This window comes from Zootoca vivipara, chromosome Z1, assembly GCF_965207765.1.
Source record: "Zootoca vivipara chromosome Z1, rZooViv2.hap1.1, whole genome shotgun sequence".
Taxonomy (NCBI): domain Eukaryota; kingdom Metazoa; phylum Chordata; class Lepidosauria; order Squamata; family Lacertidae; genus Zootoca; species Zootoca vivipara.
The window spans coordinates 18390889-18416309 of record NC_142583.1 but is presented as its reverse complement, the minus strand read 5'-3'; the positions used below and the strand labels follow the sequence as shown (position 1 = coordinate 18416309).

Below are 25421 nucleotides of genomic sequence, written 5' to 3'. Positions count from 1 at the left end.
TCTTCTGGTGCCTGCTGATTCTTACTCCAGCCCACCAGTTGCCGCCCTATAAATGCCAATTCTGGCCTTGTACTCAAGTTATCTTGACATATATGGGCTTGGAAACACGCTTTTGTCGAGTTAAATGCATAGTTCCATCTACATTTGACTGTTACATCAGCCACACGGTTAACTGCAGTTGGGCCAAGCCGAGCGCTGAGAAGGGGAAGTCTCTGCCTGCTCCCGCAACCTGCTCCCAATTCTTTCAAACAATGGATAAGAACTTGGCAAGTATTGTGCTTGTACTGGCTTTGAAAAACTGGCTGCGTTGTTTTAAAGAAGAGGAAAACACCAGAAGAAAGAGCGAAGGAAAGGGAGATAGATAGAATGAATATATATTTTTAAATTGTAAATGCAAGGCTGTGAGCACAGAAGGAAAGAAAGAAATTCTATGCGTACAGTATTAAAATATCTGAAAGGGCATCTGACCTGGAGGTACTTCTGACATGGATCACTGGGCTTCAGCAATGGATCAGGAAATAGATTACTATTTGAAATCTGAAAAGAGGGATCATTTTAAGAAATTAAAAACAAAGAAAGCCGCAAAACAAAGCCAGTGCAGCACAGCACTGGACAAATTATTCAGTAAAACTAATTATTGCAAATACAGAAGCAGGGGGCAGAATCTATATCACTAGCAAGGAAAAAAAATTCTCCATGTACATTTCAGAAAGGTGGAATTTCCCCGAGTTAACTCCCAATTGTATTTCATATTTTAAGCAAAATTTACTGTAACAACGGGGTTAAAATATTGAGTTGTGCTAGTGGAGAATAAGTCATGATTTTTGGCTGCTGGATGCCTTCTCTGAAGCAGAAGCATTCTCAGTCTTGCTCTTTTATGTTGCAAAGCATCTCTCTCTAATGCTAATAATTCTTAAAATAAATTATATTTGCCAAGCAAACAAAGACGTAAAGCATTCTTGGTGGCCCTTTAAGCTCAGTTCTTCACAAACAAATTGAAGGGAGAAAAAATCTTAACAAAAGCAAAGTGGATTTCCTGGCATGCAGAATTTGCTGAAGTTGGACTAAATTATAGAAAGCACAAAGCCTGCTCATAGCAGACATCTAAGAAGAAGAGAATTTATTAGGTCTTCTATTTGAAACTCTCTCAAGCTTCAAGTTCTCAGTACATCAGAATATTTTTCACCAATCCCCTCCAGGAAAGCGAAATATCCTGCAGCCAGCTATAAAATGATGAGAGGGCATTATCACACCGAACAGAAGAAAGGTTACAGCTTTTTGAAGTATAACCAATATATATTACTGCTGGTTGATGCCAACTACACATGAGCTGAAATTCAAAAACTTCAGCTCTTTCCCTTCCACTGGAAAGCCTATGAAGCTGAGGTTTTATTTTATTTTGAACATTTAAGTTTTCTGCACAGGTGGCTGATTTAAAAGACACCGAGAGGTTCTAACAATCGGGTGGCAGAAGCAGATATTCTTTTATTTCTCTTTTTTACATGGTAACCTGCGACTGTGACGTGAGCAAAGTACCACTGCATGGCTCCATTCCTCATAACACCTTCTGACTACTGCCATTCAGTTTTCTTACATCCCCTTCCGCAGGTTCCAGTGTTTGGCTCATCTTCCACTGCCGTTTCTACTTCCACTGTGGTGGCATCTGACCATGGGGTGGTAAGCAAAGTCCGAATGGGGACTGGCCTTGACCCAGAATTGCCCAGCAGCAGCAAACAGGTAGCAGACTCTGAGTAGCTGGTTTCAAACATAGAGCAACTTTCCTTTACTGCTGCTGTACTACTAGAGAGAGCCAGTGTGGTGTAGTGGTTAAGAGAGGTAGACTCGTAATCTGGTGAACGGGGTTCGTGTTAGCTGCTTTGAGACTCCTTAGGGTAGTTATAATGCGGGATATCAAATCCAAACATTTCTCTTCTCAGCATTGGCATCACTGTAACAGTGTAAATGTAATGGAGAAGTAGCCTTGCTACAGCAAAAAGAAAAACTTTGCTAAGTTTCCCTACCTGTACCTGCTTCTACTTTCCCCCCTCAATTCATATCACAGTAATAATTAAATTGCCTGCATCCAAGGATTTAGATTTCCTCTTCACAAGAATACAAAATTAACATTCTGAACATACAGAAGAGATGAGTTCTGAAATAAGAGCTGCTTGACAGTGGAACAGACTTCCTCGGAAGGTAGTGGATTCTCCTTCCTTGGAGGCTTTTAAGCAGAAATTTAATGGGCACCTGTCCTGTATGCTTTAGTTGAGATTCCTGCACTGCAACGCATTCAACTAGATGACCCTCACGGTCCCTTCCAACTCTACAGTTCTATGAATCTATAATTCCGTGATCCTAAGAACACTATACAGTAAAAGGGAGAAAAGGTAGATGGCATTATCTTAGTAGCCTAGGGCATAAACAAAAAAATACCAAGACTTAACACAAGAGAGGCTTTTCAGGGAGGGGGGAAGTCACAAGGAACTTTTCATGTACTGCCTCTTGAGAAGATTATTTGACATAGCTTGGAATATAGCAAGCCTTAAGGCTCAAGGATTATCACTAGCAGTTAAGTAGCCACAGGGATAGCCCCTTGTCACCTGCCATTTCAAGGAGATGAAAGGGGCAGGCTGCAAACTTTAAAGAGGTCTATGAACCTTTTACGGAAAACTGACCTTGACGCGAGACCACGGTCAAGCAGGGTCAGCTGCGGTGGTATTACCTGAACTGCCTTTCAGCAAGACAGACACAATAAGCATGCAACGAGTTTACACTGGAAAGGGGTAACTCAACACAAAATATGTCTCAGTTAGAACAGGGTCACGGCTTATGGAGAACAGGGGTTATGAGGGTGTATCTTAGATTTGTTCATTCAACATGCCTGATTTTGCAACTCATTAAGTCTGTGCTGATATTTCATCTGTCCATATAGCAAGGGCAAGAACTCATGAACAACACAGAAAAGCACCGCAGTATCATGTAGGGGAAGAAGCAATGTTACCTCTGTCAGGAGCTTCCACGTCTCATTATGTGGGAGATACATGAGCTTTCGCTCCAGACATTTAATAGGAAGTACAAAAAGAAGTGGCCAGAAATGCTTGAGCCTGTCTTTTGCTTCTGTAAGATCTAAAGCTGCCCTCTGTTAGAGCCGGACTTTAAGGCCTAATCCTGGAGTCCCACAGACTGGGGTGGGGCAAAGAATGCCAAAGACAACAGCATGTGATAGCAAGGAGAGGTCCAGTTCAGCAAGAAGCAGATGCTGTAGCACCGCCAGCTTGCATAGGCATACCGGGGCAGAGGTGAACCACCACAACACCCATTCTCTTTTTGTTGCTTTTTAACAAGTGGAAGGTTGGATGGACACACGGGTGAAGCACCAGCCATCTCCATTTGCCCAGAGGGCTGTCTGGATGAATATGGAGGTGATGTTGATAATGATGATTCAGCAGAGTAGCATGGGGAGCGGAGGGATAAAAAGGGCAGCCCAGGTAACACAGAGGGCCCATCACCTCCTCAAACCTAGCAGGACTCCTTTGTATGTATGCCTGCGTGTGTGTGTGTGTGTGTGTGTGTGTGTGTGTGTACTGCCAGCTCCAGGATTTTAGAGAATCTCAGCAAAGGCAAATTCAGTTGCCCCCTCTTCATGGGAGAGGCAGGGTGTGCAACCTTAGAATTCTCATGCTGCCTTTGATCTTCTCATGCTTAATGAGAAATGATCATCTCAGTGATGTTAGGAGTATAGTGGACATTTTGCTGGTCTCAGGGCCTCCGGAAACGCCTGCCTCTCCCAAGCTGTGGAGCCAAACCTGCTTAGGCAAAGGTATGGACAGATTGACGTACGCCACAGCATGCAATAGAAAACATGGCGTGAAAATTTAGTGCACCTGATTCCAACCGTGCAGTCTTATCAAAGTTACCTGAGAAATTCAAACAGTGATATTGGCAACTAGTACACGGCAAGTGCTTTGCTCTCCCATTGGCAGAGATCATAAAACCTATCCACTTTGCACTTTTAAACTTGGAAAATTTGGCCAAAAAAATATTCACTAAGGCTATAGCAACAGCGGGTGGGCAGTGCAATCAGAAAAGCAGAAAGTCAGCCAAGAGATGCTACCAGGTTTTGCTTTGCTTTGAACTTGTACAGGTAGGGAGAAAATTCACATACATACATGAATTGCTCTGACGATAGTGAGCCCCTGGGTATCGCCTGCCCATAGTGCCACTCAGCACATTATCCCGTGTCGTCAGCTATTTCCAAAGCGCCCGGCAGAATTGTTTTACTGGAGGAAGAGAAGGAAAGAGAAGAAGAAACAGAAGGTAAAGGATTTAGTACAATGCATGTATTGTTCTCATTAAAATGCTAATGACCCTTTCCACCGTTGGTTGGGGTTTTTTTTTTGGATAATGTGTTTATAAATTATTCATTGTCGCACCAGCAGCAGAGACGAACTGTTGGGCTACCCATGCAGAGCAAGTTTACTGTTTGCGCTCATCCTCCGCCGATCGGCATAAATAATTTCAAGGCAAACACAGTGCCTTGATACACTTGCTCTTCTGGGATTTCACAGGCTGTGTTTCTTTGGGCACCGACTTTGGTTTTAAGCAAACCTCAGCACTGGGTAAATGACCTCCATTTTCAGGTGCAGTGAACAACCGGTGTAAAATCATTGTAGATGTTAGAAAATACATTTGCTTCCCCTCTAGGGATCTGACAGCTGTGGACGGCTCAAGAAAGAGAGCAAAGCCCCACAAAGCCAAGAGAAGCCCTAACAAGGAAGCAAGAATAGGAAACGAACAAAACCCCACTAATTCAATGCTTACCCAAGTTTTTACTGGATTAAAAGCAGAGGAACACTGTATTCTTTCACTGGGGGTAGGGTGAGAGTTCATTTTTTATGCCGTGAATAAGTACCACCTTTATTATATGAAGTTGAGTGACTTTGGGCCAGTCCCTACCTGTCAGCCTAGCCTACCTCACAAGGACGTTGTAAGAATAAAAGGGCCCCTCTGAGCTTATTGAAGCTTCTTCGATGGAGAACATGACTGGGAAATCAATCTTTTAATATGAACCCATTGCCCAAGTCAAGATCTCCACTCAGTAGTTGAGAGTGACTCAAATATGAAATTAAGTTTCACGAAATAATGATTACTATATTTTAAATATATAGATGATATATAAGGGCAAAGTTAATTCACATGGCAATGAAGTTATCGCCATAACCTGAATAAAGGAAATTCCCAGTCATCCCATACCACAGACCTTCTTAGCACATCCTAGCCTCACCTCCTTGGCATGCTAGGGAGAAAAAAAGGGGGGGCAAGGCACAATTTTGACCCCCAAGCTGAAACATGTGAAGGTTTTGCTTAGCCTTACTTATTTTTATACAAGGGAGCAAGTCATTCAAGTTGGACCACTACTCCCCAGCTGCCAATATCCCCTTTGGGGGCAAGGTGCTTGAGGAAGAAGTGGTGGAACAGCTTCAAGCATTATTGGATGGAACCAATCTAGAGCCATCCCAATGTGCATATATATATATATATATATATATATATATATATATATATATATAGAAAGAGAGAGAGAGAGAATACCACATGGAGCTATAGATGAAATAGAATATACTAGCACTCTGTATAGGAGTAAGAGTATAAAAGAAAACCACAGTGCACTTTAAAAACAGCCAACTACTGCAGTATTCTAAACAAAAATGTTGAGAAGGAGCTACATGCCAGCCATGATTTTGCAGGAGCACAGAAAAAGGCACGGAATGTGGTACTGGTTGCAGAATCCATTTATTTAAGTTATTTGCTTGCACAAAGGTAAACCTGAAAATGTGTGGACCTTGCCTCTACCCAAGAAGTTGAATCAATTGAGCAAAACAGTAAAAACCACTGCATAAAACAGGAAATAACAAATGAGTTCTTAATCTAAGGTTGCCAGGTGTCCCTGTTTCCCAGGGACAGTCCCCGGATTTACAAATCAGTCCCCATACAAAATCCATTGAAGTTGAAAAGTGTCCCCGGATTCATTGAAAAAAATCTGGTAACCTCATCTTAATCAGCACAATGTATAGAATTTTGGGTTTTTGCAGAATTCTGGGTTTTTGTTTTTTAAGAGGACAGAGCTCTGAATAATTTCATACCAGATGCAAGGACAGATGGTGTTACCAGCAGCCAACTTTACACAAACACACACACCCTTCTGCGTTGTTTACTACCTAACCTGATGAAGAGGTCTGGAGAACCTGAAAGCTTGCACACTAATTTGTGATGTTTCATGTTGGCAAATAGAAATGTTGCTCCAATGTGGCATTTGGGGGGGGGGGTTGGGTTTAAAAATCATTTTTATTTTCCAACAAAAACCGCCAATTTACATATCCATCAAATCATAATCATAATCCAATTAAAACAATAAACTAAAAAACACACAACCAAATTACAATCCTAATTATTAATTTTTCCAGGCTTCACATAGTCTGGACCTCTGAAGTATATCTCCAATATCTTCGTTCCTGCCTTCTTCCTGTTCTCTTATTTTCCACATTCCGATCTTAACGCTTTAAAGTTCTCCGTCCCTGGCCATGCAATTCTCAGTCATGTCAGGAATCATATATGCTTTCATCCATCGAGTACAGGGAAGGGTACAAATAATAAAATGTTGTTGGTGTTGTTGTTGTTTCCCACCTGGCCTTGGGGCCCTGACTGACTCCAGCTACAAAAGCTGAAGCTGCTGGACAGACTCTTAGGTTTAAGGATTTTTCGTTGCTGCTATTGATATTATTTTTTTGTATTTTTATTTTTAGATCTTATCATGGTTGATGTGGAAATCATTCAATTTGGTTGTGTGCTTTTTGATGAGTTTTATTTATTGTTTATGCCTACTTTTGTTATGTTTGTAATTAATCAAATATTTTACTGTTGTGAGCTGCCTTAGGCATGTTCTTAACCATAGAAAGGAGGCATACAAATAGAATAAAGTTTATCTATTACAGATTCACCATCATCCAACTCCCCCTGACCTTGCTGGTTATCATCTAGGCTGCTAAAGAGTTCTGAGGAATTCATATGCCTTCACATAATTTTGGTTGGTCTAATAAAGGTATTGTCATAAGATTGATGATGATGATGATGATGATGATGATACATCATTTTATTTAGGCTCAAAAATGTTTTGGTTGTGTATATTTTTAATTCAGGTGTAACATCCTGTTCTGCCCCCAACAAGGGTCAGTTTTTTAGTGATAGCATATCTGTGTATTAATTTGGCATTATCAAATTATACTAAATGTGGGCAACATCTGTGCATGCTTCAGCTTTTACTCCAAAAAGATATTCTAGCCCTTGGGGTTGAAACAATGATGAAGATGCTGACCTTTTTATTTTATTTTATCTTTTTAAAATCAAATTAATCATTCATTCCAACTCCTGGCTTGTAATCCATCTGACAATAATTTTTCTAAAGGCTGATTTCACCATTTCAACCTATTCAAAAAGGAGAGGGGAATCAGAGTAAGTGTAAGTGGACAGCCCACTTAAAAAAGCAACAAAAGCCATCCATTAAGTAGGCTAGTAGTAGTCCACTTTTTCGTGATATGGCAAGTGGTGCTGAAGTTGCCCATCCTGACATTATACATATTTTGTTTTAAAAAGCCCCAAATGCAAAGGGGGCAGTTGTTGAAGTTGATTTAAGGGGCTTTGCTCAGAAGTAAACCATCAGTCTTTGGAACAGAGTACAAACATATGCATTACGTGTTACAAACTAGGCCTTCTGCTAAAGTTATTCATAAAATAAACAGAATTCAAAAGCATACAGGCCCAGCATCTCCAAAGAATTCTGTACAGCAAAAATTTCTATGCCCTGCCAACCCGTTGACTGATAGCTCTATGCTTGGCACATCTCCTCTGACTGATAAAAAATCCATCAGGGATCTAATGCCAGAATGACCACCCATCTCTTCTTCCTATGGTGTCAATCAGATATATTTCTGAGGGATTGCATATCCCTCCTGCATAAGCATTCGTTGTGGTGTTACGCAAACACTCTAAGAGAGGCTCGAATGCATTTTTAAGCATCTCACGGAAAAATGTAATCTCCACCTCACTTCCACCATTGCTGAGCTTGCATTAAGTTCCCAAATGCCGCTTCTTTACGTATTATACAGAATCACCAGGCGGGAGGGGGCTCCCTCAGTGTCAACTTACATTTGTTTAGCAAGCATATTCTTTCATCCTGGACTACAGCAGGGAAATGCTTAAAGCAGGCATCCCCAAACTGCGGCCCTCCAGATGTTTTGGCCTACAACTCCCATGATCCCTAGCTAACAGGACCAGTGGTTGGGGAAGATGGGAATTGTAGTCCAAAACATCTGGAGGTCCGAAGTTTGGGGATGCCTGGCTTAAAGTGCTGGAAACACACCTGGGTTAACAGTCAGCCTTGAGGCTGCCAGGACAAGGTAGGCCCAAGGTAGTTTGCATCTTTCCCCAAGGAAACGTCAGATATGTAAGGGAAAGGCATAAAAAGGATGGCATGTAACAGCTAAGAAGGAGAAAAACCCCTGGGACAGAGGCAACAGGCAGCAAAGGAGAAGCTGGAAAGGAATTTTAAAAATTAAGTACTGTATGAATTTGTAGGCTGGGTTTGGGTTAAGAGTACAATTCAGATGCTTTCAGATAATACAGATACAGGAATAAGGCACACAGGAAAGAACTAGCAGGTCTGTTCCCACTAGGCACAGTATATGAGGTCACCCTGACCATCACATATCAGAGGACTCCCAGTTGTGACCCCACTACCAAATTGCCTCATTTGCTTAATTTATATTGTGTACTGTGACCAGTTGCTTTTTCCAGATCCCAAGGAACCTCAAGAAAGTGCCAAGAATTATCTTCAAGCTACATGTTATGGATAAATAATGGTGTGTGGGACGCGGGTGGCGCTGTGATCTAAAACACTGAGCCTCTTGGGCTTGCCGATCGGAAGGTCAGTGGTTTGAATCCCCACGACGGGGTGAGCTCTTGTTACTCAGTCCCAGCTCCTGCCCACCTAGCAGTTTGAAAGCACGCCCAAGTGCAAGTAGATAAAAAGGTACTGCTCCGGCGGGAAGGTAAACAGCGTTTCCATGTGCTGCTCTGGTTTTGCCAGAAGCGGCTTAGTCATGCTGGCCACATGACCTGGAGAAACTGCCTGCCGACAAAACATCGGCTCCCTCGGCCAGTAAAGCGAGATGAGCGCCGCAACCCCAGAGCCGTCCGCGACTGGACTTAATGGTCGGGGGTCCCTTTACCTTTTACCCTCTCTAAAAAATAAAACTATTCATTTTTCACAAGACCAGGAATGCCAGCCTAAAACATAAGCATGTGTTCTGGAGCAAAGAAAGCAAGTGCAAGGGGCCTCTCTAAAATAACAAAAAAAATGTATATGCCTAATAATCAAGGGAGGACTCTTTTAAAAAACCGAAGGGACACAAAACAAATAACGAAATGAACTTTGTGCGTTTTAATTTTGTTTTTGAGGTTTAGAAAAACGTCTGCTCCCTGTGGTGCTGTCCTACATCATTATCTCTGAAAGGGGGAGGGCCAAGTAAACAACTACACTGCAAACCATGAGTTGTTTTCAAGTTGTCTTCTGAGCTTTCCTGATGTGGACCAACTTTCCACAACACCTGATATAATTGCATATAATTCAATTTGTAAAAAAAGACAACATACCAGGAGCTGAATTGTCACAGCACTGCCCAGCAACCGTGGTTGCTGTTGCCATTAGGAAAACTGCATGAAAGGGAGATTTATTTATTTTTGCTCAGGGAGATACACCTCAAGAGACTCTCACCTTTTGTTCTACATATAACAACTGTATTGTCAGGCTACACGAGTTTCCCTTTGGGGAGTATATATTTCCTTCTCACAGCCTACTGAAATCAAGCCAACAAAATGGAAGAGTCATTCAGCAACTTGTCTCTTCTACTGCCACTGTAATGCAAAGAGCAATATTCTTATTGATCTCAAGCATTCAAACTCAGAATCATCTCACAATATAGGGTTTTGAGTGTGTGTATGCATGCATTTGTGGTGTGTGTATTTGTGCATTTGTGGTGTGGGCAGAGGGGACACATTTAGTCAATCATATCTCCGCCTGGAAATAAATTAAGAAATGATCTGCTACAAGAATCCAGCACTGAACTAGCTAATGAACTACATATACAATTAACAAACTCCCTCAGACCAGTTTTCTTAAAAAATCTGTAAGACCAGGGCATTGCCAAAGTTGTTATATGGAGCACCATTGTGGGCCACGACTAATTTAGACTCACTGAAGAGAGCACAAAACAATTTTTTGTGCAGACTCCTGTCAGCCCCTACCTCCACAAAAATAAAGCCAAAGCCCTTAGACTAGTTCTGCTTTTTTGGTTAAAAACTATAGTTAAGCATGTATCAGAATCCCTAATGACAATTTTGGAAGACATGACCCCAAACGTGAAATGCAATCTGCTGCCATGAAGTTGGGACTCTCTGCCTCCTTTCTTGTGACACAGGGTTTTGAGAGAGCTAAAGAATTAATACTACACCGGGATTCAATTGCAAACTGCTGAGATCAAGATCTGCCCATTGAACAAATTGTATGCTTTTATTATTTCATTGTATCCATCCCTGCCAAGATATTGGGTAGATTTGTCAAATGTTAAATGAGGGTGGCCTTTACTCAGGCAGGACTAAATGTCCTTCTGTTAGCAGATTGGACGGGCCGACATAAAGGAGTTCCTAAGAATAATAGAGTTTGCACGTGTAACTCTCTGTCTATAGAAGACATAACTCATGTACTCCTTGAATGCCCTTTTTATAACGATCTTGGAAACAATTACATCCTTCCATTGTTAAGATCACAGAAAGGAAGAATGTCTCTTGCAAATACCGGTACCTGTTTTTTGCTGTCTGATATATCCATCCAAATTTCTTGCAAAGGCTTTACAAATCTGTGTCATAAAACTTAAAAGGGGGAATGGGAGAAGATTTACCCTGTAAAGAAATGTAAACCAGTATTCGTAGTTGTATTCTTGTTACTATTTTTTTTCATGTGTGTAATGGCTGCTCACTAGACACAATAAATTGAACTGAATTTCCTGGAAAGTCAAAATATGAATGTGCTTTGTGCTCACACATGCAGCCACTTTACTACTTTATTTATTTGTGTAAGCAAACCACAAAGTCAATATTGTCCAGAATGAGCAACTATGTGTATAAAAAAACACATTGGCAGTCTCATTTTGTTGAGCTAGGTTTCTCCATCCCTGTCATAGAGAATGAACAACGAATAGCTTTATTAAGCCACTGAGTAATGCTACAAAGATAGCTGTGCAAAGTGCACTATAGTGACACCTAATGGCAGAACAGAGGTCTGCAAATTCCAAAAGTGGGAGAAAGGGTGCCCTTATCCCAATCCCCCCAAATTAGTTTAAAATCTACACAATACTGTAGTAATGATACTTAGTTTTTAAATAGTTCTTTAGGGTGTTCGTAGTACTTCATCAAAATTATTTATTTTTAGTATTTGTATACCTGTTCTCAACACAGCTATCTAAGTGGCTGGGGGGGGGTCCTCCGACATACAATTTTAAAGCACTGTGATCATTAAAACAGTCAATAAAAATAAATTAGTCAAAAAAACCCCACAAAACCCTCAAATGCTCAATAGCATCTATTTCTGGCTAGAATAACATCTGAATACATGGGGTTTCTGCTTCATAATTCATCATTTTACCTACTAACTAGGCTACACCAGATTTCATTATCATACCAGCCTTTTTCATCACAATTCAGATTAACTTACATTCTCAAGTTTCCTGCAAACTTATTTCTTTCATCATGCTTTAAAAATGAGAAGTACATAATGATCGTACTTTCTATAAACTCCAATTTCACTTGGATTCACTTTGGGATTGCATATATCACAAAGATCTATATGTGTAAACTAAGATGGACATATTGATGTTTAAATATATTGTTTAGCTGACAACTACCCCCCCACACACTTTCTCCTTGTGGTTTTTTTTTGGGGGGGAGGTTGTGTTTTCTTATTCCTTTAATTAATTTGCTTTTAAAATATAACTCAATGGTCACAACTAATGAATGCTGTGCATGCCCTAGAACTCAGTGCAAGATACAGAGATTCCATGTATCAATTGAAAGTATTTCTTGGAGCACACCCAACTGTCCACTGAAACTTCAGATCCCAAACTAAGATTGATAGCAGTGGTCTACCTTTTTTTTCAACTTTCCACCATTAATTATAATCTCATTGAGAAGCCTCTAGTAAGCTTCCAAGGAATCCCAAGACTTCTTTTCATTCTTACCTGAAACATGGTTAAAAACAGGACTTATATTTTACCCAGTGGTTTATCAAAAAATCAGGCTTACAAAAACAGTGGGGTAATTTTATACGGGGGGGGGGAGTTCTTAGGGAAAGAAAACACCCTTTAAAAATGGTAGCCATACAAAATGGCTACCATTTCTTCCAGTTTAATTATTAGTCTTACGCATTTGTACAACTTTTATAAAGCTTGAGAATAAAGCAAAGCTTTAGTCACAGTCATTCAAACACTTCTCAAATAAGAAACCAGAGAGCTTTTATGTTCTTCTGAATACCTTTGACAACTACTACAATGGCAAAATAAATTATACACCATTTGCCAATAAAATATTTACAATTGGCCTCTGAGTAAGTGTGCCAAGAAATACCAGTGATTATATATCGGATTAGAAATAAGATAAACTCTAGTACTTTGTGTGGTGAAAAAGTGCATGGTAAGCGCAAAGCAACACAAAGCTTGAGGGCTCCCTTTCCCTCGCTGAAGTACTGCATACTCAATTTGACAAAAGGTATAGTAAAAATGTACCAGTACAAAAAATAAACAACGGAGGCCAAAAAGGCACTCATTAGGAAAATCGGCAGAACACTGTTATCAATATTTTTATTGTTTGTGTAATTGCAGATGGTTTTTTAAAATTCAATAAAGTTCTTTATTAAAAAAATACTGCAGGAAAATGAAAATGCCTTCATATTTGTGTCAGTATGAACAAACGCATCAGAAAACCTATGCATGCCATATCTCTACAGGCCATCAAAGAAGAATCCCACAACACAGACATTTTATCGTTATCAGTTGCCAGCAATTTTAGGAACTGTCTGGAATGCCACTAAGGGTCTGTTTGGACAATGATCCCCTCAAGCCCCATAGTCTCCCCTAGAGAGAGATGAGGAGTACTCGCCTTCCCATTCCGTCTTTACAGTGGAGCCTTCCATCATCAAGTGATTCCCTCACCTGCAGTCTTACGTCTCGAAGCCCACCTACAGCTTGACCACTATCCCACAGTGGCAGACAAAGCCATGTCCCCCAACAATGTGCACCAAAAATCCTGAAAGTGACAAAACTGTTATTTTATTAATGCTGCTACTTCCGAGTTCAGGCAGTAAACAGGCCAAAGCAAAAATTTTGCTGAAGCAAATATATATGTAGTTACAGGTAGGTAGCTGTGTTGGTCTGACGTGGTCGAAACAAAATTTTAAAAATCCTTCCAGTAGCAATCTGAAGAAGTGTGCATGCATACCAATAACAAACTTAGTTGGTCTCTAAGGTGCTACTGGAAGGAATTTTTTAAAAATTTTGTTTCAAATATATATGGTTATGCCACGTTATCCTTGTTCAAGTATCTCATGTATCCTTAACAAACATGCTCTAAAGTAGGTTGCACTGAAAAATAGTAATTGTTTCACAAGTGACAGAGGATTTAAGCCAGAGATTTTGCTCAGTCCACACCCACCACTGTTCACACCAAGACCCACTAACCGGCTCTCTCTCAGGCTTTTAGCATCATCAAGGACTGGAGATTCTGGTTGGGACCCTTCAAATGAGAAGCATGTGGTGCTTGGGCAGAATATCTGAATTGCTCTAATTCCTCCCCTTTGGCCGTTTAAATATTTTAGGACAGGAATCAGTCTGCAGAATACAGTGAAGAGGTTCCTGCTCTCTCCTGAAATCTTGATGTAATTATCCCACATCTTGCACCAGAGTTTCCTAATGCAAATCAGAATGCTGTTGCAGCAGCAGTAGCAGTTCAGACAGAAGACTCCATTAAAAGCAGGTGCTGCAGCAGATGAAAAGCAGCCATGGCCTCTCTGCAGCAGGCAAACTTGCTAAGGCTAGAATAAACATGGCGAGGGGTTGCCTGGCAGTTGACTGAAGGAGCACCATTTCTCCCCATTGACTTCCCTATGATGTCTACTAATCAAAAATGTATGACACGCTATCAACCAAACTTCCTGCCCCTGCTCATTGACCGCCGTTTGTGGGAGCAGAGAAACTTAGAATGTGGTCAGGTCGTATCTAGCATTACTAGGCATCATTCTGGGCTGGGAGGAGAGAGGTGGGGGGAGAGGAAGAGGAGAAGTAGTCGTGAGACTGCTGGTTTTGGCAGCAGCAACATAAATGGCATCAAGGTCTATGAAGGAGAAGGCCTGGGCAAGGCTTTACGGAAGCCATCCTGGCTTCTTTTTTGATCCTGGAATGTCCTGCTTTCCTTAGGACCTCCCTATTTTCATCGGAGAAATGTTGGAGGAAATGGGCTACTGGTTATCTTCCCTCTGGTTGCCAAAGTTCTAGTTGGTTCCACAAGGGGGAGAAAAGAGGAAACGCAATCTCTGAGGAGCAAGGGACAGTGTTTCCCCTTCCCTCACCACCCCACCCCACAGCGTAGCACTGGTTTAAAAGGAAAGGAACCTCTCCTCTCAGCCCAACACCACAATATGAAGGAAAGCAAGGGCCCTTTTCCTCTTTCTGGCACTGCACCATTGCTAGAAAGGTCCTAGAATGCAGGAAACAAGGAAGACCTTCTACAGGAAATGGTCGACTGGAAATGGCTTTGGTGTCCAGATATGGGTTTGATGTGAAGAGGATTGGCAAACAGCTGTTTCTTCTTACTAGTTTGGTGCAATGTCAGAATTGGCATTCCACCGCTATGGCTAATTCTCTTTCATCTGGAGGCCACTGGGGAGATGGTCAGCAACCCCTGGTTTATTGTCATAGGCTGCAGAGTCCTGTTGGAACAAATCTAAGTAGTTATACTGAAATACTTACTCTCTCCAGCCTTTGGGTGAAGGCTTCAACGGAAGGCCACTTTTCTTAGCCCTTGACACAAGCACCAGAGGAACTAATTTTCTGATATGCTATCTTGAAGGAATTAATCTGAAAATGCTGAAAAGAGAGAGAGAACGAAAGCTGAAAGTTTGTAGTTATCAATTACAAAAGCCACAATATCTCTTTTGTTCCAGTAAGAGGTCGCTTATATTTCATACTTCAAACTTAGCACTGTAATATTGAGTGCTGGCTGCCAGTTGCTGGCATATCTGAATGGTGAATTATCTAAACCCATTTCAATTTCACTTCAGACCTGGGTGTGGTTGCTGTAATTGATTACCCATATCGTGAGAAAGATGGGTTGGGGGTGCTATCCTATTGATTATCCCGGACTTTTCAGAGGTGCTCAATTCCATAAATCATGTTATCCTCCTACAGTGGCTCTGTGAGCTGGGAATCTGTGTTACAGTGGCTTCACTTGTATTAACAACAACAACAACAACAACAACAACAACAACAACATGCTACCCTTCATCACAAGCTATCAGGGCAGACCACAAGATAATAATACAAGGCAATGCACAAATAATTATAGAATGAATTATGCACAAATAATTATAGAATGAAGATATATAATGACAAATCCTCAACTCAAGTGTTACTGAGTCTGTTGCTTCAGGTTTTTGAATGCTGATACAGGTTTTAGTTGCTATTTTAACTATGGTTTTATTATGTCTGTATTTTGTGATTGCTGTGTTCTGCCTTGAGCCGCTGTGAAAGGAAGGGTGGGTCTGAAAAGCCTAATAAATAATAATATTTAGCCTTTTTTCAGTATGTCACTTTAATTAGTAATTTAATTAGTAATTAATTAGTAATTAGAATTCATTTGCACATACAAGTTTTGAACCCTTCAATAATAATAATAATAATAATAATAATAATAATAATAATAATGTGGATAATAATAACAATAACAATAACAATAATAATAAAACAATAACAATAACAACAACAATAATAAAACAACATTATGTTGCAGGTTTTTAAATTAATTTTGTTCAATAAAGCTTTAAAATATTGAAATCAAACAAACTACAAAAATCAACCTCAAAACCCACCTACCAACCTCAACCCAAAACCAAGAAAGAAAATACAATAATTAAAGGTTGCTAACCAAAGCATCTGGATGTATAATAAAAAGGAGATGGAAGAGAAGAGGAGAGAAATTCAACATGTAGCTTATATATGAGTGCCTTATGCAATGTACTCATAAATGGCATCCCTGTGGCTTTAGCACTTGTTTTTTTCTCCTTATGTTCCTAAGTCACTTTTACTATCAGCTCCATCTAAACACAGTATTTCATAAGAAACTACAGGACAGGTGTGGATTGTGCCTAACATCATGTGTACACTGCTTCCCAAACCATTGGTGAGAGCGCACTGGATACAGAAATATGTACACAACAAGTGGGTGTGTTTGCTATCAGAACTGCGTTGAAACCATTATGGGAGTGGGGGGGGGGGCTCGGCTGGCCATCCAAATCCAAAAGCAGGCCAAATTTCCAATAATTATACCAATCCAAGGCAATCTACAAGCTGCTGCTGACACTGCACAACCCTACTCCTTTCTGTGCCGAAAATGAGCTCTGAGGCCTACAGGTTAGGCTCTGGTCTTAAGCCATTTGCCCCCATTTGCCTCTTAGCACTTACATCTGGGCACTCCCTGTTTTGGAGGTGCCTGCCAGCAGGATTTGAGATACCCGTCAATCTATTCTTTCAAATTAATTAATCTATCCGAATAGTCCCAGCTGCTTAAAAAGAGAGAGAGGGGTATTTAAATTTGCGTTACCAAATTAAAGCAAAACCAAATCTGCCGACCACTTCTGCAGTTCTCTTCCCGGCAAGACTAGTCTTGCAGAAGTACATATCACGGCGCTTGCTCGTGGTCCCCCCAGCAATTCCCAAGACTGACAATTTTGTACGGAATGACAACTATGCGCAGCATTTTGCTCACAGGTACCACAGAACTCAGGGTCACCGACAGCCATAACATTTTCCTGGAAGCAGCAAAACTATAAACTTCTAACCTTTGTCAAGGTCTGACGCCTTAATGGGTTTATGACTGGAAAGATGAGAGATAATCATTCTTTGCAAATACCTATGTGATATTCTTATAGCTCTGGTCTCTTGTGGAAGCTGTATAAAAGTTCTGGGCCCTTATCTTGTATGAAGTAAACTGAAGTAGTGTGTGTGTGTGTGTGTGTGTGTGTGTGTGTGTGTGTGTAATTAATTAGCTAGGGAATGGGGGAATCAATTCTTGTATATCTTGCATTATTTGTTGTGTTTGTACTCTGATGCCAGGAATTGGTCCTTCAAGCTATATTTAATATGCTGCCATTAGTTGCAGATGCCCAGTGACTTTGGGACGAAAGGAGAGGGCTCAATTGAAGCATTCAACACTTGGGTGGATTGCAGGAACGTTTGGACTGCCTGACTGCAAAGTTTGCAAATAAGAATTATTGGTTCCATTTGTTCAAACTGATTACACCTGCAATTACATCCTTATGGGCAATTGCATTGGTTGTTTAAACTGAGGTTTTGGCTAAAGAAATTTTGCTCACCTTAAATCTTTGCAAGTTTTAACATAGTTGAACTAAACCCACACAGAGCTTACACGAGCACAATATAATACAATCATTATAAGTCCAATAATATATTGGAATATTCAGGATCACTACTCATGATTAATACTTCATGGTTTAAAAGGTGTCTGCCAAACAAATAAAAGAAGGACATATATTTGAACTGTGGACAAATACAGAATATAACTAGAAGATCTGGAGTCCAGGTTACTAAAAGGCTCAGAGGGTCTTGAGATGATTAATAAACTGTGGATGACTCCATGTATTTATGTTTCATATTTAATAACCAAGTGTTTTTGCAAAATTATGTATTATTCCTTTTTCCTGTGATTTGGCCTGCTTTTTGTGGTAGAAGAACCTACCTGTTTTTTTATCATTTGACATTGGTGAAGGGTTTGAAAGTAAACATTTGAAAGTAAAAACCCAGTAGTTTATATTTTACTTGTTTAAACAATTTCATGTGCCAAAATCCTATTGTGTGTGTGTGTGTGTGTGTGTGTGTGTGTGTGTGTGTGTGTGTCTGACTAAAGAGGGAAAGTATTTCTATTTTCCTTAGTATTTAAAAAAATATCTAAGCAGTTCAAAAATATGTTAGTTGTCCCATTTTGAGCATAATCTGGTTAAAAAAATTAATACCACAATGCATCTCCTTCTTAAGCATCTAATTCAAAATCTACTGGAACCACTCAGTATTCTTTCTTGGTTTTCATATTGCATTGCAACAAAGCCAGAATTATTAAAAATCAGGAGGATAAAATCTGAGCACACATTATCAGTTTATATGTGCCTCTTTTTCTAAGAATAGTTAAGAAAGACTGACAGATGTTTGATTATTATGACCATAGTGAAAAGTGAAAGGATGGGAGAAAGATGAAAGTCCAGCATGCTTAATGGATAGACAAACAAAAGACCAAAACAATAGTTTGAAAGTGGCCGGCATATGCTCCTTTCCATGATAAGCTGTGAATGGGTATCTGAAAGGAAATGTCCAAATGGCAGATGTTTTTGATAAACAGAAGGCAAAACGCACCGTTAGCAACAATTGAAATGGGCGGGGGCGAGATAAATGCATTTTCTAAGCACCAGATAGTGAAATAGCCGTTTCTTTGCACATTTTTCCTTAAAAAGTAAGCATTGTAGATGAAGAAGCTAAAACCAAGTCTCACTAAGACCAAATCTACTGTATCAACTGAGAATATGAGCTCTGCCCAGTTCAAATCTCAGTTGCGGATGCTTCCAGATGGCCACTATTTTCAGGATTCAATCACATAATGGCAAATTCAGGTTGCACAATTACAGTTGATTGAGATGTCATCCACAACAAACCGGCTTCCTCAGAGGCAACATCATTTAACCTGCCTTCAAAAAGATCAGAATGCATGCTTAATAAACAGCCACCGTCGTATAACCTCCCTACAAACAAATCAGGTATAATCCTGAACAAACTGGGTGTCTAGTAGTGACCCGAGTCTCACCTGAACCTCAGCCTGCATTCCGCCTCATGCAATGTAAGGATAATAAAGCTAACTTACTTTACAGGGTTGCTGTAAAGTGCTCTGAACACTTGAAAGCACAAATAAATACTAATCTTTTACATCCATCGAAATACACATTGAAATGAAGAAGTAAAAGGACTTGTCTAAAATGAAGACACCACCGCAGGAATGCTTCTGCTACATGGCTGTGGCTCAGGCACTCCACATCGAGGAAGCATTCGAAATCTGAATGGGCCCCATAAGTGTAACTGCATTTTTCCATTTGTAATCACTGTATTTTCCTTGTACGTGAATCAGGTTTGAATTTTTTAGTCTTAAAAAGCTTTGAATATCCCCCACCCACCCAAAAAGTGCTTGCACTGAGATACCACCATATTAATTGCTCAATATGCTATCCAAGCAAATGCCGCAATTTGGTTGAATACTAGCACCATTTTAAAACGGGAAGTCATTCTATGGCAGGCATCCCCAAACTTCGGCCCTCCAGATGTTTTGGGCTACAGTTCCCATCTTCCCCGACCACTGGTCCTGTTAGCTAGGGATCATGGGAGTTGTAGGCCAAAACATCTGGAGGGCCGCAGTTTGGGGATGCCTGTTCTATGGAATCACAAGGAAAGCTGTCATGTTCAGATTTTGACTAAATAGACCAAGGTAATCAATGTGTTGCCCCCCAGATGTCGGACTACAATTCTGAGTATCCTAGCATGCTAGCTGTGGCCAGTAGGAATTGTTTGACAACGGCAACTGGAGCGTACCAAGCTGAATAACCTTGGGGTTGACATTTATCTACTTGTTGCTGGGGTGGGGTAGAGGAAGGCACGGTGGAAAGAAATGAGAGAAGTGCCCAAAAGCACAAAAAAGAAGCCGAAAAAAAATCATCATTAAGTCTTAGGAGATTGTCTTCTCAACTATCTCTTCAACAAATGATTATTTGAAAATAGGTAGCTAGACTCAGAAAATAATTTCTTCCAGAATTCCTGATTGGCCATGTGGTTTTGGGTTTTGCTCCTTCCTTACTATTGGAGACGCTGTCATAATGGAAGGCTTCATGAGCAGTGTTCAAAATTCCCCAGGCGCTACGCTAGGCATGTTTTGCAACTGTGAATGGTCCACTTGCAACCACATGGAATGTCCTGTTCCCCATTTGGTGACTGACACCCCCACTACCTGGCCGGTGTGCAGCATTTATAAATATTAATTATTCAAATGACTTATGGCTGGTCACTAATGCTGAAGCTGAGACCCATTTATGTTAGTGTTGTCCAATTAGCAAGTGCTATTGATTGTAAAAATGTGTCACTGATGTGAAATGTGTATTAGCTCACGTGTTTCAAAAAGAGAGATTCATGTAATTGGTAAAGTGCAATCAAACTGTGAAATATAATACAGTGATACCTCTAGTTACGGACTTAATCCGTTTCGGGGTACCATTCGCACTTTGAAAAGTCCGCAACTAGAGCGCCTCTTCCGAGCATGTGCTTGGTGTGGTTGAGCACTTCTGTGCATGCGTGCGTGGCAAACCCGGAAGTAAACACTTCCGGGTTTGCCGTGTTCATAAGCTGAAAGTCTGTAACAAGAACGCAACTAGAGGTACAACTATAATGTTGATGATATACACAATTTGTTTTTTGCTTTGTAACCTTGAAAAAAAGATCGTGATTTGACATTCCGTTTTGGCGGACATAACCTAGGTTTAAGGTGCTATCTGGCAACCAGTTTATATATCTGAGTTTCTAACTCTGTTCATAAGAGGTGTCGGGAGTTTAATACGACTAGAACCTGGCCTGTTATTGAGTAGGATTAAGGATTAATCCACTAGGCATGGGATTTCGGGGCTGCCTCGCTAGACGAATGCCCTGTAAGACTAATTTTTTGCTTAACGAAGAGATTTTTCTAGCGGAGGCTGCCTCACTAGACGAATTCATTTTACGAAAAATTCGTCTAGCGAAAAACGGTTTTCCATAGAATGCATTGAAATTCAATTAATGTGTTCCTATGGGCAAAAAAATATTTTTATTTCAATGCATTCCTATGGGATTCGCTAGACGAATTTTTCGTTATACGAATTGACCCGTGGAATGAATTAAATTCATCTAGCGAGGCACCACTGAATAAGTGAATGATATGAGATAGAGACCTAACAATTTGAAATCACTATCACTTGCCCCCTGCTACCTGGATATTTAAATAAAACTGTGACTATTCCCACCACAGGGACACTATAAGTATTTGGGATAAAGGGAACAAATGGGCTTTCTAAAATAAACCAGGTCAATCCAACTAAAGTTTTGTACCTGTCACAGTCACCAGACTCTTCACAGCACAGATTTAGTTCAATTCACACATCATAAAGTCAGCCTCCAGGGATCCCCATGCTTGGCTTATCAGTGGCATGACCTGTGAAAGTATTCATAGCTTAGCAAAAGCCAGCCATTTGAAAACTGCTTAGCAAGGGAAAACCCAAAGTAATCAATAGCTATTTAGAAGGGGGTTGTGATTAACTAAAGAGCTCACAATGAAGTATCCTTTAAATGAAGTTCATAGCCTTTCCGTACCAAGCCTATTTCTGCACTGCAGTAAGAAACTCAAAGTGGCAAGCTTTGTCACAAGTTGATTTTGCAGATCACTGCACTGCAATGATGGAGAATATGGTACAGATGAAGATAAATGTTCTGCTCGCTCAGGAGCACACCACCTCGGAAGTTAAGATTCACAACATTGCTCAGGATGAAATGTGGGCTTCCAAAGATGCCGATAAGCGAAAACCTGTTACGGGATGAAATCCGGCTTGTTTAAATACTCGCGAGTCTCACTGCCAGAATATTCTTGGAACATAACCCTGCATGGCCTCACAATCTTACTGCTCTTCATTCTACCTGCATAATTAAGGCTGCAATCCCAAATATACTTACAATTCAACAGAGTAGTTCTAAGCAAGAGTGTGCACTAAGAATCAGTTAACAGGCATTCATAGAATCATAGAGTTGGAAGGGACACTGAGGATCATCTAGCCCAGGCATCCCCAAACTTGGCCCTCCAGATGTTTTCGGACTACAACTCCCATGATCCCTAGCCAACAGAACCAGTGGTCAAGGATGATGGGAACTATAGTCCCAAAACAACTGGAGGGCCGAGTCTGGGGGTGCCTGATCTAGCCCAACCTCCTATGCAGCTGTCTCATACATGCAGCCTTGGTATTTTCAGCACCACACTCTAACCAGCTGAGCTATCCAGGATGACAACCTTAAAGTCTTCACAATTGTTAGTTCACAGAAACCAGAAAATCCTCAGTTTAGTGATGTCACAAGAAGAAGAAACCATGTTACGACTAATTAAAAGGAGTTCCATAATGGGTTCATTTCTTTGGGTTTGGAATGCATTTCCCCTCTCTGCCACAATCCTACATTTATGCACATATCTAGGGTCTTTCTTGGGATCTAAAGCCTCATGATTATTTAATTCGACATATCCTTTTGTAGAAAAAATAAAAAAGGAGGGAGGAAAATTATCTCTCCTCACTGGACAGTTATGCAATGAAAACAAGTTCTGTGGTGGTTCTGGGCTCAAAGATAATTACAACACTTTCCTCATCGCCCTGCAATTTTTCTGTAGTAAAGGCTAGCTGTGATCTAATAAAACAGATTGCCAGCTTGCTTCGCAAGGAATACTAACTCTAGCACAGGTACCATTACTATAAAGCTATAATATATATGAATAAAGCCTCAAATGTAAGAAAAGCTTGAGGCTAGAGTTTTGACTGCTTGTTCAAGGTCATATTGAACAGCGACAAAAGTCAGGAAGAGAGTTCACAACTCAAGTGCCAAGTCAACTCCCAGGCCTGGGCTCAGAAGCCACTGACTTGTCTTCTCCTGAAGCAAAGGTTAATTACTCTGCCACTCACTGGAAATATTCCTCTTTGTGGAAATACAAGCCTCTACTGAGAGTCAATTATGGACAGATTAGAGAGATGTCCAAAAATATAGAGATAACTGGGAAAGTGCCGAATTAACCATTACAGAAATTGAATACAGCAGTATTACACAATGTATTCACAGACAGTTTTGATATGCTGTGTGTTATAATAAGCTTTCCCCCCACCCTTTGTAAATTAACAATATGGCATTATTGGGTTAAAAAAACCTTCCGAAACTAAGGTTTGGCGATGGCCTGTAATTCACACCAGTTTCTTCACTGTTTTAAAATGTATTAACTCAATTACTTATGTAACTGAAAGACCGGTAGACCTTCGTCCCACACTCAGTTGCCTGTGCCCGGTCCCCACATGCATCAGGACCCTTTGCCCTGTTACGGCCCAGCCCTGCCCTCTTCCAGGTCCAAAATGCAGGTCCAGATCGCATTGGCGATCGTGCATCAATTGGATGCTCCTAGAATGACTTTTAAGACACTTGTGAACAAGACTAGAGTAAGTATACATTCTGCTCTGGAGCGTATTGTAGTAAAAATATAATTTCAGATGAGGAAATACTAGCTAGAAAAAGGCATGTTCAAAAACATTCTTATTTGTTATTTTCTCATTATTTTTATTTTAGTTGCTTCTTTCCTGCAAGCTTATACATGATTTTTTAATACTTAAGCTGAAAGCTGACTCATGTATTACAAAGCAGGATACAAGCAAGTGACATAAGCATGAAAAATTGTTTTATCATTTCCCCCAGCAATGAAATACTTTGAATAAAGCTGAGCACCGTCTGAATCACCAAGTGTCTGTCAATATGCTTGTCAGTGCATAGATTGTTCCATAAGAAAGAAAACTTTATTTTGTGAGTCAGACTGCCTGATGGGGCTTTAGACTGTGAAAATATGTTGGTACCGTAAGTACACCCTTTAATGCCGTGTCCAGTAGAAGCACAACCACTACAGTTTACTGCTCCTAGATTGAGCTCAGGGGAAAACTTTCACCAGTTTGCAGAAGATGCCTAACTTGGACAGCACAGATTGGCTGGCTCATACGCCAATCACAAAGCCGCACACAAACACACCTCTCATGGAACTGTTTTTCAAGAGCAAAAAAGGAATGGTTTAACACGGTGATTTCATTTAAAAAATAAACTGCTGAACTAATGATAAATCATGACCGGGGGGGGGGGCAAGGAGGACTAAACATGCCCACCCAAAGCATGGTGGGGTATGAAGAGGGTTGAAGAGAAAGTTGCCATGGGATAAAAAAAATAACATATCCATTGAATAAAGAAGGTGCAGTGAATCTGGAGGTTTGCCCTCTTTACAGAGCAAAGGCCGTGTGATCGTTGATAAGCAAAGCCAGGGGGAAATTAAATCTGCTCCTGTTCACAGCCTGACCTACCTTTATGATAACCCCAAACAGGGGTTGTTCTTGTTGCGGGTGACAGCCCTGCAGATGCTTTCAACTTACTTACAATTCCCATCGGGAATTTTGTAGTCCAAAATATTCAGAAAGCATTATTCAAATAATTTTGAATAGGATTGCAGGAATTTTCAGGAAAGGAAATGTCAGGAAAACAGAAAGAAGTTCTGTCTGAATGCAGTCTGCAACAAGCCTGTTGCTTGATGATACTGGGCAGTCTACAAAACATTTTTTTAAAGTCGGGCTCCCCAACTGCATTTGAAGGACCATCATAGGTTTTTAGGTTTTTTTGTTTTGGGCAGCTTTTAAGTAATCAAGGTGCATTGTAGTCATTTGTTGAGGGGCGGAAAAAACCTAAATCTGGGCTTCCCAACTGCCTTAGATATCAAATACTGTGCTCCTAAGCATATTATGTCAGAGAAATATCCATTGAAATAAATGAGATTTATGTCCACATAATCTGTTTTGGTTCAGTGTGTCAGCAGCACAATGGCTCTCACAGCATTTTGAAGGCATCAACATGCCATTTCCAAAGCAATTCATGCAGCTACAATCTATTACTTTTAAGTTCTCCTGGAAACTGTTAGCTATTGGAACCCTTTTTTAGCCTTCAGATGTGACTATAAATGTTATTATAGTCTTGCTTTATAGGTAAGGACAGACATTAGCTGGTAAAATAGCGCAGAAGCATCTCCTCGTCAAGGTTTTGAACGCAAGTTTTCACAATCTTATGTAGTGCTAGACGATTTATTTAGAAATTCCCAGTTTAATTTCACTCTCGCCATAATAACATCAACACTTTATTCAAAGC

General features: G+C 40.4%; 1 protein-coding gene across 15 annotated transcripts in view; it reads right to left on the bottom strand.

Moving 5' to 3' along the window:
- The window catches only part of APBB2 (amyloid beta precursor protein binding family B member 2), a 162904-nt gene that overhangs the window by 94985 nt on the left and 42498 nt on the right, over window positions 1-25421 (bottom strand). For 5 of the 15 annotated variants that reach the window (XM_035112950.3, XM_035112959.3, XM_088658914.1 and 2 more), the window contains exons 2-3: window positions 15129-15245; window positions 4170-4280 (exon numbers count right to left, since the gene is read on the bottom strand). In XM_035112950.3, coding sequence (XP_034968841.3) covers window positions 4170-4215 — 46 coding nt within the window. In that variant the 5' untranslated portion in view covers window positions 4216-4280; window positions 15129-15245. Of the gene's footprint in view, window positions 1-468; window positions 538-4165; window positions 4281-15128; window positions 15246-25421 lie in introns of all 15 variants that reach the window. The other 10 variants (XM_035112957.3, XM_088658904.1, XM_035112960.3 and 7 more) reach the window with 3 other exon arrangements.